The 19909-nt window shown below is 58.7% G+C and overlaps 1 protein-coding gene across 1 annotated transcript in view; it reads right to left on the bottom strand.

The window, feature by feature from the left end:
* Window positions 1-19903, bottom strand: part of SETD1B (SET domain containing 1B, histone lysine methyltransferase) — a 24913-nt gene extending 5010 nt beyond the window's left edge. Inside the window, exons 1-16 of the mRNA XM_049619388.1 lie at window positions 19596-19903; window positions 19300-19487; window positions 18958-19056; window positions 18058-18328; window positions 15859-15971; window positions 13728-14966; window positions 9391-10209; window positions 8744-9005; window positions 8292-8665; window positions 8093-8198; window positions 6789-7286; window positions 4178-5437; window positions 3144-3310; window positions 726-857; window positions 521-640; window positions 305-442 (exon numbers count right to left, since the gene is read on the bottom strand). Coding sequence (XP_049475345.1) covers window positions 305-442; window positions 521-640; window positions 726-857; window positions 3144-3310; window positions 4178-5437; window positions 6789-7286; window positions 8093-8198; window positions 8292-8665; window positions 8744-9005; window positions 9391-10209; window positions 13728-14966; window positions 15859-15971; window positions 18058-18328; window positions 18958-19056; window positions 19300-19473 — 5772 coding nt within the window. The 5' untranslated portion in view covers window positions 19474-19487; window positions 19596-19903. The remainder of the gene's footprint in view (window positions 1-304; window positions 443-520; window positions 641-725; window positions 858-3143; window positions 3311-4177; window positions 5438-6788; window positions 7287-8092; window positions 8199-8291; window positions 8666-8743; window positions 9006-9390; window positions 10210-13727; window positions 14967-15858; window positions 15972-18057; window positions 18329-18957; window positions 19057-19299; window positions 19488-19595) is intronic.
* Window positions 19904-19909: the final 6 nt, after the last annotated feature.

The following is a 19909-nucleotide window of genomic DNA, read 5'->3' as shown; positions in this document are numbered from 1 at the left end:
ACGACTTCCGGAGTGAACTGAGGGGACGACTTCCGGAGTGAACTGAGAGGACTACTTCCGGAGTGAACGGAGGGGGACTGCTTTCAGAGCACCTCGAGTCTCGTCATGCCGTTTTGCGGAAGGGAAAACTGAAGCTCAAGGGAGCAAAACGCGGTGTATGAACGAGGCCTCCCCCCCACCCTGCCTCCATCACCCTCGGGCAACCAGAGCTTGGGACGGAGGCCATGCCGGTTCCGTGCCAGAAGCTTCTGGGTCCTTCGGGCACAGCGGCAGGGGCAGCAGCGGCCTCCGGACAGGCACTCACGTTGCAGCTGTGGTTGATGAAGCGCGCGAAGTTGCCGCACTTGGTGGCGTCGATGATGGTGTCGTGGTCCACCCGGAACATGTAGCTGCTGCCGATGCCCTCGTCCTCATAACGCTTTTCCCGCATGTCCGCGATCACCTGGCCGGGAGCAGGCCTCAGTCGGGGCTGGCCCGGCCCGCTCCCACCCCTGCTCCCAGCCTGCCGGGCGGTGCCTACCTGGCGGATGTTCTGGCCCACGTACTCAATGACCATCTCGTCGGCCGCGATGGGCTCCATGGCAAACAGGCCCCAGTCGTGAATGTGGCTCTTGCAGAATTTGAGCTTCTTCTTCCGGAACTGGGGGAGGGAAGGAGCTGAGAGGTGAAAGGCCTGGCCGCAGCCCCGCTGCCACCCGGCGGCCCTGGGTGGGGCCCGGCCTCACCTTGAGCTGGTTGAACTTGAGCAGGTCACTGTCACAGCTGCCAGTGAAGGAGGACAGGAGGCGGCGCTGTTCAGAACGCCGCTCCGAGCCGGCCCGAGTGGAGGCGTGTGGCTGTGCCGGGATGCTCATGCCCTGTGAGGGGGAAGGGGGGACGGATCAGGAGGGGTGGGACCGCCCTGCTCACCGTGGCACCGGGACCGGGGTCCCTATCACACCCTAAGCCCCGGGTTCCTGTCGTCCCACCTTCTCAGCCTCCTTGCTCTGGGCTTGGCCGTGCCTGTCCCATCCCTACTTGTCCCCTCTCCTCTTCCCTGGTCCTTCCTGCCAGAATGTGAACGTCCTCAACGGCCTCCGGTCAGAGAACAACACAACTTTTCCTTCACACTTGCCGTCTTTCCTGTCCCAGCTAGAAGACTTGGAAAGAACTCCACTTCCGGGAGACAAGATGGTGCGTGTCCCTCCACCCTGTCCCCCGTGGCTCTCACCACGGGCCCTCCGACCTCCCCAGGCTTTCGAGATCATGGCTCTTTCCTTGGCACCCTTCCTTCTCTTCCTTCCCTCGGCCACCCTCGTCCTCTGCCCTCCTGCCCTCACGCCCTCTCCCTGGGTGAGCTCTTCCTTGCCGTGACCTCCCATGAACATTTCCATCCCGATGACTGGAAGTCTCTCCCCTGCCCCAAGTTCTCTACTGCACCCGTGTATCGAACTGCCTAAAAGACCTCACTCCCTGGATGTTCCACAAACCCCAAAACGCAAGCTTCCCACCTCAGAGCTTGGCATCCAGCTCCCTGGTTCCCCAAGCCAGACCCAGCTGCATCCCAGCCAGGTCCTTGGTCTCCTCCGGCCAATCCAGCCCCCAGTGCTGTCCTTTTGGCTTCCCGATATCCCACTGTTCCTGCTATTCTTTCAAAAACATCCACTTTTTTCTCACAGCAAATCAAGTTGAACCTACCCAAATGTCTGGACTGGGAAATGTAGCAGCTGTGCACGGTCTCCCCTGTGGACCCTTGGGGTCAACTCTCCACACGGCAGCCAGCGTAAGCTTTGAAAATCGTGGGCCGAGCCACGTCACCCTCACCCTCTCTCTGGAAGCCCTCATGTGGCTGTCACACACAGAATACAAATCTAACCTCATCACCACAGCCTCCAGGGCCCTGAGGACTTGTTGTTCTGTCTCTGGTCTCAGCTAGTCTTTCCTTTCCTTTCTCACGCCACTGAGATCCGCACCCCCCACCCCCACCTCAGGGCCTTTGCACATCCTGTTCACTCTGTGCATGACTTCAAGTCATTCTTGAAAAGCATGACTTCCAGACTTAGTGACTCCCTCTCCTGTCTTGTTTTGTTTTGAAGTAGGCTTCATGCCCAGCGTGGAGCCCAATGCAGGGCTTGAAGTCATGACCCGGAGATCAAGACCTGAGCTGAGACCAAGAGTCAGATGTTCAACTAAGCCATGCAGGCACCCCATCCCCCCTCCTGTTTTAACTTTAAAAGAACGTGGGTTTTTTTTTTAATGTTTATTTATTTTTGAGAGAGAGAGAGACAGACAGAGCATGAGCAGGGGAGGGGCAGAGAAAGAGGGAGACCCAGAATCTGAAGCAGGCTCCAGGCTCCGAGCTATCAACACAGAGCCTGATGCGGGACTCAAACCCACGAGCCAGGAGATCATGACCTGAGCCGAAGTCGGACACCTAACCGACTGAGTGAGCCATCCAGGCCCCTAACCTTTATTTATTATTATTTTTTTAATAAAGTAGGCTCTACGCCTAACATGGGGCTTGAACTCAAAACCCCGAGATCAAGAACTGCACGCTCTACTGACTTGAGCCAGCCAGGCTCCCCTCCTGTTTGAACTTTTTCTTGAAGCCTTTTTCTACTTCTCTGTGGTCTCTCCCAGCTATTCACGTGGCTCATCTCTTCACTTCATTCAGGTCTGGCTCAACTGTCACCTTCTGTGACCCCTCTGACTCCCCAGTCCCTAACCTCCTCTCCTGTTTTCCCCACCTGGAATTCTATGTTTATTTGTTCGCTTGATCATTTCCCACCTCCCCGCTAAAATGGAAGTTCTGTGAGGGAAAGGATTTTGTTTTGTTTACTGCTGTAGACCCAGAACAGTGCCTGGAACACAGCAGGCGCTCAGGAGACGTTTGCTGAATTTAAAGAGGAGAGAAGGAAACTTCTGGAAACACAACTCCACTCTGCTCACATCCCTGATGAAAATCTCAGAGGCTCCCACTTCCCAGCCTCGCCTCACCTTTCCAACCAGGGTACCCGGGTGAATTAACGCCTAACGCCCCACGCCCCCTGTGCCAGCCCCTCTGACCCCATAACCCCTCATGCCGCCTGGTACGCCCCCCTCCAGAAGGTCCCCACCCACGGCAGCCTGAGAGGCTCCAGTGTCCAGGCACCTGAGGGCAGTACCTGGGTGTCTGTCGGGGGCTCATCGGTGCTGGCGCGGCTGCTGTTGAGGTATCTGAGCTTGTCCTTCTTGTCGATGGTGTAGAAACCCTCGCTGCGGGCACAGCCCGTCACGTGCTCACGGATGCCATCGTCCCGTTTCTTTTTCTTAGCTGAAGAGAGGCTGGTGGGTGGGTGTGGGTCAAGGGCCACATGGACATTCTTGAAAAGCCCCTCCCAGTCCTTCCAGAGACAGCCCCACCAGGCCTGGCCTCTCTACCCTCAGGCTAATTTCCAGGAGGTTCCACCCCCCACACCTCCACCACCTCCACTGAGGGTCAGAACTCTTGTCAGGGGTACCTGACTGCACGGTCCTGGGTGTATTTCTTATCTGCTTCCTGCCTCGGTTTCCCACCTGCGCACTGGGGCAATAACAAGGCTTCTCTGAATGATTATACACGTTCAGGTGCTTAGCAGACTTCCTGGAACAGAGGAAGTGCTCAGTAAACTAGTTTGGTATAAGGGGTATAAAGACAGCTCCAACTTGATAGTTCTGTCTGTGCTGGTAACACAACTATCAGGATTAGCATCATGGTTAAGAGCCCAGACTCTGGAACCAGAGTTGCCTGGGTTCAAATCCCAGCTCTGCTACGTCATAGCTGTGTGACTTTGGGCAGGTCGCTTAACCTCTCTGAGCCTTGGTTTCCATATAAGTGAAATGGGAATAATAGCTCCCACCTCACTGACCTGTTGGGAAGATCAAATTAGGTGATGGGGGGGCCAGGAGGAGTTGGCCCTCCGTCAGCCTCTGCTGCTCTGACGTGGTGCGATCCCGCCGCTACGTCTGGCCCCGAGACCCGCTAACTCTGGGGGTGAGACGGGCCTGGCACAGAAAAGGTGTTTTAAAGGTGCCAGTGAGGACTCCACATGGAGCCTGGCACGGTGCCAGCAGACGCCACTCAGTAGGTGGCGGGGAGTCGGGCGACTGCCGTCGTGGGTGTCGTGGGAGACGGGGCCCAGAGAGGCGGGCAAGGACCCCACCGCGTCGTCTAGGATATAGGGATGGTAGACCCAGAGTGTGTCGTTGAGCCAGTCCATGCCATTGTCCTGCTGCAGCAGCCGCTCGTAAGTGACACACAGGAAGCGGATGTCCTCCTCGTCGATGCCACCGTTCCAGATGTCGTACAGGATGGTCATCTCCTCAAACTCCGACCGGGGCCGGAAGAGGGGCTGCGGCGGTGAGAGCTCGGGCGAGGCTGAGGCCACCAGGTCCTCGTGGCGTTTTTTAGGCGGCCGGCGCCAGGGCCCCCGAACCTTGGCCAGGTCCATGAACTCCTCGGTGACCTCATCGCGCCCACGGGGGCCTGGAGGGATGGCCTCGGAGGGCCACTGGTTCTCTAGCTCCTTAAAGGGCAGCTTGGTAGGCTCAACAGGGGGTGGAGGTGGGGGCGGAGGAGGCTGGGGGGGCAGAGGGGGAGGGGGGGCCGGGATCCCCGCGTTCCGGAAGTCCAGGGTCACGGCCCGGGGGTCGTGGGTGCTGGGGAAGACAGGGGTCTGTGGCTGGCCTGGCAGGAGCAGGAGGTCTCTGCCGAGGGTGGCCCCCCCTGGCGGCCGGACCAAGGGCCCGTCCAAGGAGAGCACAGCCGGCGGGGATCGCCGGGGCCTGCCCGGCTTCCTCTTGATAGGGGGTGGGCAGGGGGCCAGGGGCACAGGCAGCAGGGGCGGCAGCTGGGTGGGGGCCCGCGTCTGGGCCCGCAGGACAGGGACGGGCAATGCCAGGGGCAGGGGCAGGGGCAGGGGCAGGGGGAGAGGCAGACCCGTCTCCAGGAGCACCGGGGAGGTCAGGGGGCCGGACCGCTCATCGCGCCGGCCAGCTGGGAGGGGACAGACAGGCAGGAGCAGAGGTCCGCCGGGCTCAGGGAAGGTGGGCGTGAAGGTGAAGTCCCGACCGGGTGTCCTCGGGAGGCCCCCGCTGCTCAAGCTGGGGGACTGGGATGGGTAGGAGAAGGGGCTGCCGGGCACCTGCGGGGAGCTCAGTGACAGGCCACTGCTACCCCCTGACAGCGGGGGCTCCCCACTTGGCGTGGCCGGCACCGTCTCTGTGCTCTGTGACTTGGCCAGGCTGCCACAGAGACCCGGAGTACGCGGGGGCTGCTCCTCCGGAGGCGGCTCCAGAGGGACGGGTGGGTGTGGGGGCTCTGGGGTCTCGGGCTCTGGCGGTGGGCTAGGCGGCCGGGGTGGTCGAGGGGGTGGCAATGGCGGCTGCAGTGGTAAGGAGAGCAGCGTAGGGGACTCGGGCGCCACTTCCAGGTCATCCTCTGCAGAGAGGTGGGCAGAAACCGGACCGTTATTACTGGAGTCAAACATCTCGTGGTGCCCTATTTATGCTGCCCTACTCTGTGCTTGATACCCGACCTCACACCCCTCTGGGCCCCCTGGCATTCTGTGAGTGTGGGGACCGTCCCCCCACAACTAAACCACTCAAGGCTTCTTAGTGCCCAGCCCAATGTCTGGCACACAGTGGGTGCTTGATAAGCTAAAGACGTAGGAGATATGGTTCTTAGCCTTTGGCATTACGTCCTTAGAATGGTGTTCTTGTGAACAGGGAACGTCCCATGGATCCAGAAAATGGTCTCTGCTATTGAATAAAATTCAGCAAGTCCCTTTTCTGCAGGACTTGTCAGTGCCTTTCTCCCAGCATTTATCTCCATCGTCATATATTTTCTAGCTTATCTACTGTCATTTATCACCCTGTCTTCGAATGTAAGCTCCATGAAGGCAGATACTTTTGTCTGTTTGGCCACTGTTGTATTGTCAGTGCCTGAAACAGTACTGGGGACACAACATAGGCTTAATACATACCTATGGCAATATTCAAAGACCTGAGGTTCTGTAGCCAAACAATACAGAATTAAACAAAGTATAATAGGTTTCTTTCCCGAAGGAGGTATTCGAGGATTGAACTGACCACACGGTGGCTACATAAGTTTAAGTTAATTAAATAACATTACAAATTCAGCTCAGCAGTAGGCACTTGCCACATTTCAAGTGCTCTTAGCAACATTGTATTTAATGGCTATGATATTGGAGAGAGCAGATAAAGAACGTTTCTATCACTGCAGAAAGTTCCACTGGACAGTATGTTACAGCCTTTAATATGCTTTCTGCGGCTCCACCAAGGTGGCAGAGAATGCTGTGTCCATGGCCCTTCTCACCTGGCCCAGCACCCCAAGCCTCCCCCACCTGCCTGTCACTAAAATGACCATATACACCTGCTCCCCACCCCTGCCACACCTTTCTGAGAGCATCTCATAGGACTAATGGTCCAAGGAGCAAACGGTGGGAAAATGTGGCACTGAGGAACGGTGACAGGAGCGGTTCTCCCAGGCAGCTATCTGAAGCCGTGGCTGGGTGCCAGGCTCCGTGCTGGCACATTATGTCATCTCACTCTGCCCTCCCGCACGACCTCATGGGGGACATACCACTGATCCCACATTACAGATGGGGAAACTGAAGCTTGGGAAGGTTACACGAATTACCCAAAGGAGCCTGGGCTCATTCTGCCGGTGAGGACATCTGCCTCCATCCCCACCACCTCAACCGGGGTGGGGGGGGGGGAGGGGAGAAGGTGGGGAGGTGGGGGAACGGGCTGTGGGCTGCAGGTGTTACCTGGGGCGGGCTCCGGGGAAGGGGGGGGCCGGGCCTCCGTCTCTCCAGCAGGGGGCTCTGGAGACAGCAACCTGGCCCCTTCTTGCTTCAGGCCCGGTTCCTCCGAGGGCTCCTTGCAGACTGCGAGCTCTTCGACACACACAGGCAAGGGGGGCTCTTCCAGCACGGAAGTCCGCTCCTCGGGAGCTCCGTCCTCAGCCTCGATGTCCACCTCCCCTTCCGTGACCGAGGACTCTGTCACAGGTGCCCCCGTGGCCACATCCTCCTCAAAGTCCTCATCGGGAGCAGCAGGAGCCATACTCTCGTCTGCTGCTGCGGTCTCCTCCTCCTGCTCCTCCTCTTCCTCCTCTTCCTCCTCCTCCTCCCTTGCCACCAGCTCCTCTTCATCCTCTGAGGATGACGATGAGGACTCGGAGCTTGATTCGAACTCAGAAGACTCAGAACTCTCGCTGGAGGACCCAGCTCCTGCCTTGGACGTGGCGATGCTCACCGTCTCCTCTGGGCAGGGGACACAGGGGACACAGGCATGAGCCCTTCAGCGTCTGCTGTGCGCTCCGGCTAGATGCTTCCCCAGACATCTCAGACTGATGGCACCCAGGCTGAACGTGGCCCTGATATCTCGGGGCGGGGGGGGGGGGGGGGGGGGGGCGCCTGTGTGTTAACTAGTCAGCATTTAAAAAAAACGGAGGTGGGGGGGGCCTGGGTGGCTCAGTCGGTTAAGCATCCGACTTCGGCTCAGGTCATGATCTCACAGTCTGTGAGTTCGAGCCCCGCATCGGGCTCTGTGCTGACAGCTCAGAGCCTGGAGCCTGCTTCGGATTCTGTGTCTCCCTCTCTCTCTGACCCTCCCCCGTTCATGCTCTGTCTCTCTCTGTCTCAAAAATAAATAAACATTAAAAAAATAATAATAAATAAAAAAAAAAAACGGAGGTGAAATCCGCGTAGCATAAAACGAACCATTTTAAAGTGAATAAGTCAGTGGTATTTAGTACATTACAACTATCTCTAGTTCCAAAACACTCTCATGAGCTCAAGAAGAGACCCAACACCTATAGCTCTCGCCCCTCCAGCCTCCCATCCCCAGACCCAAGCAACCACTAGCTTACTTTCTGTCTCTGTGGAGGGACCTGTTCTGGACATTGCGTACAAATGGAATCGTAGGGCGAGTCCTGTGCGTGTTTTAATGAGCTCACGTTTCAAAGACAAGAAATCTTGCCCCAAAAGTACTGCTGAAAGTTGCTCGGGCTCTGGTCTCTGCACAGGGGCCCTGGGGCAGACCAGGTGCCTGGGCCCACACCGCTCACCTCCGTCCGAGTCCCCTTCTTCCTTCTCACTCGCCTCTGACAGGGCTATGTCCTCGTCCTCATTCTCAGACTCCTCCTGCTCATCGCTGTCTTCAGCGTCATCATCCTGGGGGAGGGGGAGGGAGAGGGGAGGTCAGGCTGAGCAGAAGGGCCCCCCTCACCTGGCCCAGCACCCCAGGCCTCCCCAACCCGAAGGTACCTTATCTGATGTGGATGAGGTCGAGGAGGAGGAGACCTGGCTCCTGGGGCCTTCCTCCTCCTCCTCCTCCTCCTCCTCCTCCTCCTCTTCATCCTCCTCCTCCTCCTCCTCCTCCCCCTCCTCTTCCTCCTCAGTGCTTTCCCGCTCCTCCTTGTCAGAGGCCGAGGATGAGGGTGAGGTCGTGGAGGAGCCCGAGGATGAGGACGCCGATGACGATGAGGACACCGACAGTGACTCCTTCTCATCCTCCTCCCCGCCACTGTCCAGCTCCAGCGGCCGGGCTGGCCGGCGCCGCACGCCCACGCCCTTGGGGTCCCGCTTGGCAAGCTCACAAGGGGCGTCCGCCATATCCCGGTCCCGTTCTCGCTCTGACTCTGAGGGGAGAGAGGGGTGTCCGAACTGGGCTGGGGAAACACGGGAGAGCCCAGCGCCACGTGAGGGGGCGCACATACCTTCATCTTCCTCGTCCACAGAGGTTGAGGGCCGCAGGCGCTTCTGGTCACCAGAAGAGGCTGTGTCTGGCGGCTCCTTCCTCTTGACCTTGAAGGAGGGCAGGCGGATGGCCCCGCGCAGCCCGATGCCCAGGCCGAGGCCCTCATAGCCCAGGCCCTCGCCCTTGCCCCACGACTCCAGCAGGCACGAGGCGATGCGGTCCTTGGGCTTTGGCCTGTCCTCGTCCTTGTGCTCGCCTGACTTCACCGGGGTCAGAGAGGCCTGGGGTGTGAGAGAGGAGGGGACTGTCACCATGGTTACGGTGCTGCCGGTGGACCCCCACCTCCCCAGTGGGTGGCCCTCCCTAAGCAGCCTGCCTTCCCTCAACAGCGACAGCCACACGGTAACTGGCACTTCCTTCCCACCAAGTCGGCTGGGCTTCGCGCCTGCCAGACATTCCCGGCGCCCAACTCCGTCTCACTGAACTTCAACCTCCTCGCCTGCAGAGCAGGCTACATGCGGCAAGGACACGTCCGCGTCATGGACACACAAGCTTTAGAAGGTAACACTCACGCTTTCCTACTTGGGGGTTATGGGGATCAGTGTCCCTCAGGGGAAGAGAGCGTGCCTGCCGGCCGCCCGGGGGCACCCCGCACTCGTTGCCTACCTTGGCCATCCGCTCCTTCTTGTCCCACCACTCGTCAAAGGCGCGGAAAGCCACCACCTCCACCATCTTGCGGTTCAGGTCACGCTTCATGATGGCCTTCAGCTCTTTGAGCACCACCAGCAGGACGCCATCCACAGTGGCCTTGTGTGGGTCCTCCTGGCGTGGCACGTAGCCTGGTGGCGGCACTGACGGGTCGAACTTGGGTAGCGGTGGCCAGGGCTGCCCGCGGCCCGGTCCGCTGTTGCTCAGGGAGAACGGGCCCCGGTAGGGCGGCAGGTTGACAAACTGCAGCCCGGCTGAGGCGGCTGCGGCAGCAGCGGCCATGAAGGGCGGGTAGGGGCAGGCGCCCTGGCCAGTCATCAGACGGCTCAGCATCTGCGTTTGCATCTGGAAGGACATGGGCATGCCGCCCCACTGGCCACCCAGCACGTGGCTCATGTCCACCTGCATCACGGGAAACAGCCCTGGAGGGAAGGGCGGCAGCGGTGGTAGGATGGGTGGGGGCGGGACACCAGGGGGGGGCGCTGGCAGGGGTGGGGGGGGCACCGTCACAGCTGGGTGGGCGGGGGGCGGGGGAGGCGGCAGAGGCGGGGGCATGGGGAAGCCTGGCTGTGGTGGGGGCGGCGGCGGGGGTGGGGGCAGCGGCGGGAAGCCGGGGGGTGGGGGCAGCGGCAGCGTCGGAGCCAGCACAGAGGGGGCTGCCACAGCTGCCGCCCCTGGGGTCACCACCATGGGTTTGGGGCAGTCGGCGCTGGTGATGGGGGCTGAGGGCATCTCATCGTCCGAGATTTCCATGTCCTCGCCCGAGGACTGCTGGCCCTGTGGGGAGAGCCGGGGAGAGTGGTGAGGCTGCGCCTGGGAGGCCAAGCTGGCTCCTAGAGCCCCTTCCAAACACCAGAAAGCTCGAGAAGCCCTTTGCAAGACTAATGAGAAACACGGATTCTGCAGTTTGGGTCCTAGTCCCCTCCCTTCTGGACCATGTGGCTTTGGGACCATGTGGCTTTGGGGAGTCACTTAACCTTGCTAAGCCTCAGTTTCCCCATTTGCATTATGGGCATTTTAATACCTGCCAGTTGGTTTACGAGGATTCATTCATTCATTCATTCATTCATCCAGTAAACACTTGCTTAGCACCTGCTGTGTGCCAGGCACTGTCCTAGGTGCTGGGGACACAGCATTGAACAAGACAGACACAATTCTTGCTCTTGTGGAGCTAAGTTTCTAGAGGGAAGAGACACAGGAAAACCAGGATGAAGAGGAGAAATATAGAGCCCACCTTGGAGGAAAAGAAAGCTGGGGAGGGGGACAGGGTGTAAAGAGGGAAACAGATTCCATGTCAGCTTGAGAGATTCTATTTCAATTTGTAATCAGAGAATACTAATAATTAACACTTCTATGGTGCTTCCTACGTGCTCGGGATCTTTCTAAGGCCGTTCTTTTACCAAGGAAATTGGAGCACAGAAAGCTTAAGTAACTTGCCCAAGGCCACAGAGCCAATAAGAGATGGAGTCAGGATTCAAACCAGTTAGGCTCCCAGTCAGCCTGCTGTCCTCACTGCTGCAAGGAGGGCCCGGTGGCAAGGGTGACATTTGAGCAAGGAGAGTTAGCAGTTTTAAGGCTGCATAAATAGGAGGTATGTCTTTTTATTTTCCTTAGTTAGTCTTTCATCTGGTCTTGAAACTGCACAACACCTTGTTTCACATCAGCACTGTAGCCTTGCAAGGTGGGGCTCTACTCCAATCCCTTCTGACAAGTGAGGAAACAGAGCCAAAAGCCACTGGCCCAGGAGGCACAGCCGGTCAGAAATAAGGCTGGGACTCAAGCTCAGGATGCCTGCCGAATGGAATCCAGGAACACTCACTGTACCAGGCAAACAGTGGGGAAGCCAAGGATGACCCCAGCTCCGAAATGGGCAAGGGCCCCTTTACATTGGGACACAGGCCTGGAACTGGAAGGAGGCATTGGGGTGTACCTGGTAGGGTTGGAGTGAGAAGGCAGAGCAGGGGTGGGGAGAGAAGAGTTACGTCACCCCCAGGCTTTTGTGTCCGGACAAGAGGTGAGAAGGTGGCTCAGGCCCTGCCCTAGAAGATCTCGGTAAGGTGACAAGAGCGTTTGTAGGCTGCCACAGACAGGGAATGCATTTGAAGGCTGAGGGGGTGCTGTCTGTACAGGCTGTAAGGTCAGAGGTCAGATCTTCAGGTGAGGGAGTCCTCAAAGGGAAATGGGGGGAGCGCCCGCGGGGAGAAGGGGAATACTAAACTTTCAGCAGCAGTAGGAAGCTCAGGATTTTGCTAGACCCCCACTACACACACACACACACACACACACACACACTCTCTCTCTCTCTCTCTCTCTCTCTCTCTCTAAAGGTCCGCACGCACATGCAGCAGGAGGGACTGGCAGGCTCAGCCCGATACTCCGGGACAGCGCCCGGGAGATCAGTCCCGGACAGCGCCCAGCGAGGCGAGCGCAGCACATAGAGGGTTAACCCGGCATCGCGGCCAGCCAATCACAAGGAGACCCGGGATCCTGCGCTCCAGCCCTCGGCCCTGCCCCTCCCTCCGCCCCTCCGGCGCCCGGGGGTGGGGGTGAGAACCAGCGGGAACTAGCCGAGCGCACACGGCTCAGCACCAGCCCTCGCGCGGTGCCGGGAGCTTCCCTTGCGGGCCCCTCAGTTAAGCCGAAGACCGTGTGAGGCAGGTACTTTCACCGTCCCATTTCACAGGCGATGAAACTGAGACTCAGAGAAGGAAAGTGCCTTACCCAAGGTCACATAACCAGTAAGCGACAGAGCTGGGTTTCCAGGCTCACGGACTGGAGCCTGAACTTTTAACCACCAGCCTCTGTGAAGAAAGGGAATCTCCCTCAGTGGTGCCCCTGCTCTGTCTCCGGAGTCTTCAGCCTGACCTAGCTGGGACTCCCTCCAGGTTCAGTCTGGAGGAGTCCGGGTGCTGCTCTCCAGGCTGCCGGCAGGGGGCTCCCGAGGGCCAGCCTGGAGGTTCTCTGTACTTTGGTCTTCCTACCGCTAAGATCTAGGGACATCCCGACCCCATCTCTCTTCGGCTTCAGTCTCCCGCTTCCCTACAGTGACATGGTGGGAGAGCCCAGTCCCTCCGTCTACCCTGGGATTCCCAGTCCCGGACCATTCTGTCAGCATGGTAAACATCCCCCAAGCCCAGGCAGCAGAGAGGAAGGGAAGAGAAGATGGCAGGGCTGCCAGCCCCCCACCTCTGCACACCTGTCAACTCCTCCTGCCCGGACCCCTTGGCACCAGAAACCACTTCCCCAGAACTGCCTGGAGGCCCCCTGGAGCCCCGGCCACCTGCAGTCCCCTCCAGGGCAGGCCAAGTTCCTCTCTGTTCCTCCCTGAGGCAGCCAAACCTGCCTAATCAAAGGGCCTGGGAAGGGGGGACCCTCCCTCCTGCCGCCCACAAGGGCACAGAGCTCTGTCTAAGCCCCTGGCTGCTCATGCCCGCTGGGCACGCAGGTTCCAACACAGGTCTTCAGGAGGACCAGGACAGGTGCCTGGACCAGGAGTGGGGAGGAGCAGGGCCAAGGAAGATGACCTAATCTGTCCCTCCAAGGGATTGTAGCACACAGCAGCCCCCACCCCAACCCAGAGGCTGGAGATTTGGGTAATAAGACCCCAGATAAAGATCTATGGCTGAGGAGAGGCTGGAGAATGGTCAGTTTTGCCTGTTTCTGGCTGTGGCCTTCCCCCTAGGCTAACCCTTAAGTCCCGACTCCTGGAAACAGAGGAAAAGCTAAGGGAAAATTCAATGCCCTCCCTGCCCACCATGGCTTCCTCTCTTCAGAGGGCACCAGGTTCTAGAAGACAGTGCTCCAGAGCTCCCATCCGGCCTAGCCTAGCAGAATGCTCTGGCTAATCCCTCCCCCCAAATATGCCTGAGTGTCAGGATCAGCCCTGATCACCCTCAGGCGACCCAACAGACAAGGGGATCCAGAACCATTACCATAGTCCATACTATCTGGGGTCTCGGCAAACTCCTACCAAAGAAGCTCAAGTCAGAATTGATCCCTAGGAAAAGTCTTAACTTCCCATACCTAACAGGAGAGCAACAGAACTAGGTCATGTTTCCCTTCTCTCTATGGCTGCTAGGTTGCTCAGAGCCAAAGCAGCTGCTCAGTCACAGCTCCTGGTGCTTTTTGCGTTCGCTTTTTATTCTCTGTATTTGACCGGTTATTTTAGCTGCCCTAACCCTGTTACTTCTGTGTTTTAGCTAATTGTCCTGAGGGGATAACGTTTCAAAGGAGGAAAGGGAGGCACAAGATAGACAAAACCAATCCAAGACAGAGGTGGACAGACATGGTGGTACCTCATCCATCTTCTCTGAGGTTGGGGTCCTGTCTCCAGCCAGGTCCAAGGCTACCTCAGTTGTCTGGCCCAGAAGACCAGTAGGGTCCGGGGGGCCTGGCTCCGGAGGGGGGCGGGGCCCCACGCCCAGGTCAAGCTCATCATCCTCGTCTGAGTCGGGTAGCGGCGTGGGGCTGATATCCTCCAGGCCGGTGCTGGAGGGGCGTGAGGAGGGTGGCGTGGGGCCTCGAAAGCCTGGCTGGGAGTTGGTGCCAAAGGGGGCCAGTGGGGAGAGCTGGGAGGAGGAGGAGGAGATGGGGCTGCCCTCCATCTGCAGCTCCGTATCCGAGTCCTGCTCTCGAAGGAAGGGCAGCTTGGTGCGCTGTTCCTTCAGCAGCATCTCTATGCGTGAGTCCAGGCTGTCGTGGGGCTTCTCCAGCCCCGCAGGTGAGGACTCCAGCGTAGGTGTGCCTGGACTGTCACAAGGCTCAGGGCTCCAGCCAAAGGTCGGCCGGCCACCCAGCTCCATGCTGTTGGCATCAGGGGGCGGTGGGCCGGGCGGTGTGCCTGGCTTCTCCTTGGTCGGGGGTTCGGTGGGTGGCAGGGGTGGGGGCACAGGTGCTCTCCGGAATTCCCCACTCTCACGGGCCCCAAAGGTGGTTGCGGTGGTGGGCTCCTCAGGGGGTGGGGGAAAAGGGGGCACAGGGGTCTGATACGGAGAGAAAGCCGACTTGAACGTGACTCCAGGAGCGGGGGTTGCTTGGGCAGGCGGTGGAGTGTGGGCGAACGTGGCCGAATCCTGTGGTTGGGCCTTGAATGGAGGGCCACTGCTGCCCCCACTGCTGCTGACTGCCCCAAACGGGAGGTCCACGGAGCCCCTGAAGGCAGCTGGGGCCCCGGCCACTGCGGTGACCGCACAGGAGTTGTGGACATAATGATGCTCGTGGCGGCGGTTGTAGGCGTCTGTGAACTTGCTTTCGTGGCGCCGGGCTTTGAAGGTCACCGTGGGGTCCTGGCTGAAGAGGTAGGAGGGTGTGGGCTGGCGGCTGGAGTAGCTGGAGTCCTGCGAGAAGGGGGTGCCCAGACGTGGCGTGAGCGGTGTGCCCTGTCCGTAGGAGTTGGGGGTGTCCAGGCGGCTGCTGGAGTACGCCGTGTCCTGGGAGAAGGGTGTCCCACCACTATTGGGGGTGACCGAGGAGGAGCCGGAGCCACAGCCTGCAGACAGACTACCGTCCTTGAGGCGCTTCAGAGCATCTGACAGCTAGAGAGAGAGAGGGAGAGACAAGTGAGGTTGCTGGAGGGGGCTGCATGCAATGGATGGGGGCTGTTTTCCCTCTACACTCCGGGGATCTCAGAGCCAAGCTGGCCACTCTAAAACTGCTGCATGGTGGAAGAAGCGGGTGGGGGGGGGGGGCGAGGGGTAGGAGATCGAAGAGGAGCTTCTGGATTGTCCTAACTTTTCTCTAATCATAGGATAGCCAGCTATCCCCAAAGAACCTTGAGGGTTTTTTCTAATCCTTAAAGCAGAGAGAAGAGAAGATCCTGACGTCTTGATTTAAACTGGGATTTCCTTCCCGTCTCAGACCGTCAGAAATCAAGGATCTTCCAGCAGGGAGAACTATAGTTTGGGGAGTGAGGGGGTGGCCAAGGGTCCTGTTCCCTCTGGTCTCCCAATGTTTTAGGAGTTAAGTCGTGTGACACGGTAAAAGTGCCTAACGAATAACCTAGCCGACCAGCAAGTCGGTGAAGGCTGCGTTGTGGAAAAGCTACTCCTGAGGGTAGGTGAGTTGATGCCAGGGAAGGGTTGGATTGAGAATCTCCCTGTGTGAGGGTGGCCTAGGTAGGAGGCAGTGGTTGGGTAAGGAGTCACGTCAGTCTCGCTCTGGGAATGGGGACCACTGAGGTCTGCTTTCTGGGGGCAGGGCTAGAGCAGTGCCCAGGACATCAGACACAGCAATGTTTCAGCATTAACACGAAGCCCTAAGTAGGCTGTGGGTCTGTGGGAATCCCAGGCTGGACAAGGCCAGGCTCCTCTGCCTCCTAGGCTCGGGCGTCCGACGCTAGAGATGGTGAATGGGGGCGAAGGGCCCATCAGAGGCCGGTGATGAGTGTGAGTATGTGGGGGGGAGGGTACTGGATGGTAATAAACCCACCTGCAGGGTCTCATTCACGATTGGAGAGACGGCGTCCAGCTCACCCACTGGGAGGGTCTGGGGTGTGTATCGGCCCGTGACCAACAGTTCGTAGAACCGCATGCGGGTTTCCCCTGTGGGAAGGGCAAGGGAGGGAGGATTGAGGGAGGCTCCAGGATGGGGCAGACCCCACAGGTTGGCTTATGGGGCCCTGGCGCCTGAGACCCCCAAGCCTGAGAAGCTTTGTGACCCTGACCGGGGAACCACCTCTCTGTACCTCAATGAGGAGTCCGATCTGTTCAACCAAGCTGCTCACCTGTATGATATTTCTGACCCTAAGATTCAGAATTTAATCCTCTGTGGGGCCGGGACTCCCCCCAAAACAGAAACACCACCCCCAACACAGAGCCTCTCCCTGTCACTTGAGCCATAGCACCTGAAAAAAGAGTCAGGTTTTCCCACTTAACAGCCAGAGCCTGCAGCAGGTGGAGAGACCCAGTGACACAGAGGTGACAGTTCACTTTATTGTTAACTATCTGAGGCCAGGTGACCAGCAGAGTTTGTAAAACACAGTCTACTACCACGTTACTGTGACCTCCATGGGCCTCCTCCGCTGACCTGGCTGACCAGGCCTCCCCAGCTCTGCCGGGCTGGTCCCACTGGGCCCTGTCTGGTAACCCTCCCCCATCAGCAGAGAGAGGCCTCTATAGACCCTGGGGCCCCAGATTATTGATATTTATAGAGCCCTCTGAGGCAGCTGCTTACATATGCAAAGGAGGCACATTCCTTGAGCTACACTTTACACTTTGCTGGTCTCTTTCTTGAAATACAAAGTTAGTTGGCAGTCTCTGAGGGCCTCCCACTTTTTTTTTTTTCTTCCTTTTTTTCAGAAATGAAATTTTGGGAAGAGCTGGCTGCTCCTTAAAATGGGCATGTGACAGGGAAGAAGGTTCCACATTCAGTTCTCAGGGAGAAATGAGACTGCAGCCACACAAGGGATGTGTAGAGTTTGAAGGGTCTGTACTCCCCTGACAGAGACAGGAACCCAGGCTTGTGCCCTGAGGAAACTCAGAACTAGATATGGGCTTGGCAAGAGTTTGTGGGATAACGGTGCCCACCCAGTTCCAGCATCCCTCCACAGCCCCCAGCAAGGTCTTAGAGACCTAGTCAATATGTATTCATCGTTGAAAGCACAAGAAAGGTTTAGATTTTCCTGTTTGGGTTTGGTGTGCCATTTGCCTCTAAACACCATGCTCACAAAACTCCTGGAAGCTGGCCACCTAAGCCTTCCCAGACAGTGTCTCCCAGAAAACCTCAAGAAGCACCGGACCCAACAGTGCCTGCCCAGTCACAGGGCAGGTTGGTCCTGGGGCACCCAGCACCTTCTTTCATATGGGCGGGAACTTCCCTAGAGAGGCCACAGGCAAACTTTGGGGGATGCCCTAGAGTCTTGCAAGCCCCTCCATCCGGTCGAGAAGAAGCCTCCCAGGAATGGAAGGAAGGAAGGGTGACTTCCCCAGCCCCACTCTGCCAGCAGTGAGCTCAGAGTGAGCACATAGCGGGATTCCCGGCGCATGGGAGGTGCTGCTGTCTCTTTAAGAGAGAGGAGGGAAGGCACAGTGTCAACCCTTGAGCACCCACAGCAGCCCGCCCAGCTCTATCAGAACATTATCAATGAAACCACACTCTGAGCCCAGATTGGTTCCCACTCCAGAAGGAAGGGGCAGCATGGGGGAGGAGGGGGGGACCTTGGATCCTTGGAGGATTCCCTTTTTAGTTGAAGGACCTACTCTATATGTATTTAAAGGCATTCTAGTGGCTCCCTCTCAGCTCCCACAAATAAACAAACCCTGCCTCTTCCCCTAACACAGATGGCAACACTGGAGACTGCCTAAACCCAGGCCACTAGGGCTCCAGGAGGGGCCCGCAGGGGTGTCAGTGGTGGGGAAGCCTCTGGGTGGTCCCTAGGGGTACATGCAGTAGCCAAGGACAGCACATTTGGTAAATTATAGCCTGTCTCCTAGCAACAGACAACACATTTAGCTCCATGTGACTCTATCCTCAGGAGGGGGCAAAAAAAAAAAAAAAAAAAAAAAAAGGGGCGGCGGGGGGGGGGGGGGTCCCTAACACTGCAAGAGGGGCTCTGGGAGGGAAAGGAGTCGTAGTGACAGGTCTCACTGCCCCTCCATCGCAGTTTGTCCCAAGTGGGTCTCCACTCACCTTTAGTGTCCAGCTCCACGTGGATGATATTGCCCATGACCGAAGTGCTATGCAGGTGCTGAACCGCCTCTTTGGCTCCCCTGACCGTGGCAAAGACCACCTTGGCAATGCCCAAGTGCTTCTTGGTCTTAGGGTTGTACAAAATCTCCACCTCCTCCACCTCCCCATACTTCTTGCACATGTCCCTCAGGAAGTTTTCTCGGATGTTATCATTCAGCTTGGCAAATGTCACCTGCTTCGGAGGCACCGGGCCCACGTAGAACTCATCGATCTGGCAGGGACGAGGGGGAAGGGAGTTTGGAGAACATTGAAACCGAAGGGAAACACAACATTCCCCACTCGCGTGCCCGATGAAAACAATGAAGGTTAAAAAATAATTAAAAAAAAAAAATGCACGCGGGCGGGCCCGGGAAGCGGAGGATTAAATCGTTTGGAACGTGGAAGTCCTCTGGGTTCGAAAGGAAAGGGGAAAAAGAAACAGTTTCTCTTTCCCCACCCCCCCATTCTGGCCTCCTCTCCCTGCAGCCGGGTCAGGGGCGAACCCTTGGTCTATGAAGTTGTCCCCTCTTAAGCCACAAGACTGAGAAGGGGGGTGGGTCCCTAGGCCAAGCCGCGGGGGCTAGCAGGAGCCAGGTGGGGACCCGGAGCCCCCAGCTGGGCCGGCAGGACACTGTATCAGATCCTTGATTACAGTTTCACTGAATGTTATTCTGTTTACAGTAGCTGAGAGAGGACAGCCCTCTCGCTGCCATCTCCCCCTCCCCGCCAAAACTTCCCTGGCCATGGACGGCGGGAACTCAAAACCAGCCTAGGCTCCGGCAGAACTGGCGTTATTTTCGAACTCGGGGACTGGGGAGGCGGGGAGACACCGTGGGGTCGGGGGGCGGGGAGGGGTCCTACCTTGAATTTGGGCACCGACAACTCCAGCTCCTTGTTTTTGGTCCAGATCCCAACGACCCGGGGATCTTCGACAATTTCCACCGGGCGGTTGCTGGACATCTGTGGGGAGGAATGGGGGGGGCGGGGCGGAATGGGAGGGCTGGTCCCACTCCCCAGGGGCAGAGGCAGACGCCCCCCCCCCCCTTCTCCAGGCACTTGTCAAACTCCAGGACTGGGGACCCGGCTGACAGTTGGCCCGGTGGTCGGAAGGGGGGGTCCCTGGGCAGCTCGGACCCCTTTCCCTCCGCCCCGGGCACGGCTGGTGGTGGGTGGGGGCGGCGGGGAGGCGCGCCGGCTACTCACCGCCAGGCTGAAATGCTGCCCATCGTAGCGGTACAGTTTATGATGCCCCTTTTTCAGAGCTGGGTCAATCATCAACTTGTAACTTCTCCAATGGTGGTTCCTCCTCTCGCCCGAAGGGCCGGGCTGCGGCGGGGGCTGCTGGTGGTGGTGGTGGGGGGGGTGACTGTTCTCCATGCCGTTAACCCAACCTGAAAACGAGCAAGTTGTTGTCGTCTCCGCCGCGGCGGCGGCGGCCGCCGCTTCTACACACACGCGAAAGAATCAAATCGTCCAGCCCCCACCCCCTCCCACCTTACCAGCGCGCCCCAAAAGGAGCTGTCTCGCTGGCTCCCCCCAAAATAAGAATAGAGCGAGAGAATAACCCTTCCGGGAGAATTAGGCGCCCGCCCGCTCGGCCACCGTCTCGGGGCGGCAGCGAGGGGCTCCCGGGGGCCCGCGGTGCGTGCTGGCGGGGCCCGGGGCGTCCGGAGGACGCGGGCTCCGGCCCATGGTGCCCGTCCTGCCTCCCGGCCGCCCGGCGTGGCGCTCGCTCGCTCGCTCGGCCCGGCTCGCGCGCTGGGCTCGCGGCAGGCCTGGCGCCGCCCGCCCGCCCGCCCGCCCGCTCGGCCGG

This window comes from Panthera uncia (assembly GCF_023721935.1).
Source record: "Panthera uncia isolate 11264 chromosome D3 unlocalized genomic scaffold, Puncia_PCG_1.0 HiC_scaffold_8, whole genome shotgun sequence".
NCBI lineage: Eukaryota > Metazoa > Chordata > Mammalia > Carnivora > Felidae > Panthera > Panthera uncia.
The sequence above is the reverse complement of the archived record's forward strand: the minus strand, read 5'-3'. Positions and strand labels throughout refer to the sequence as shown.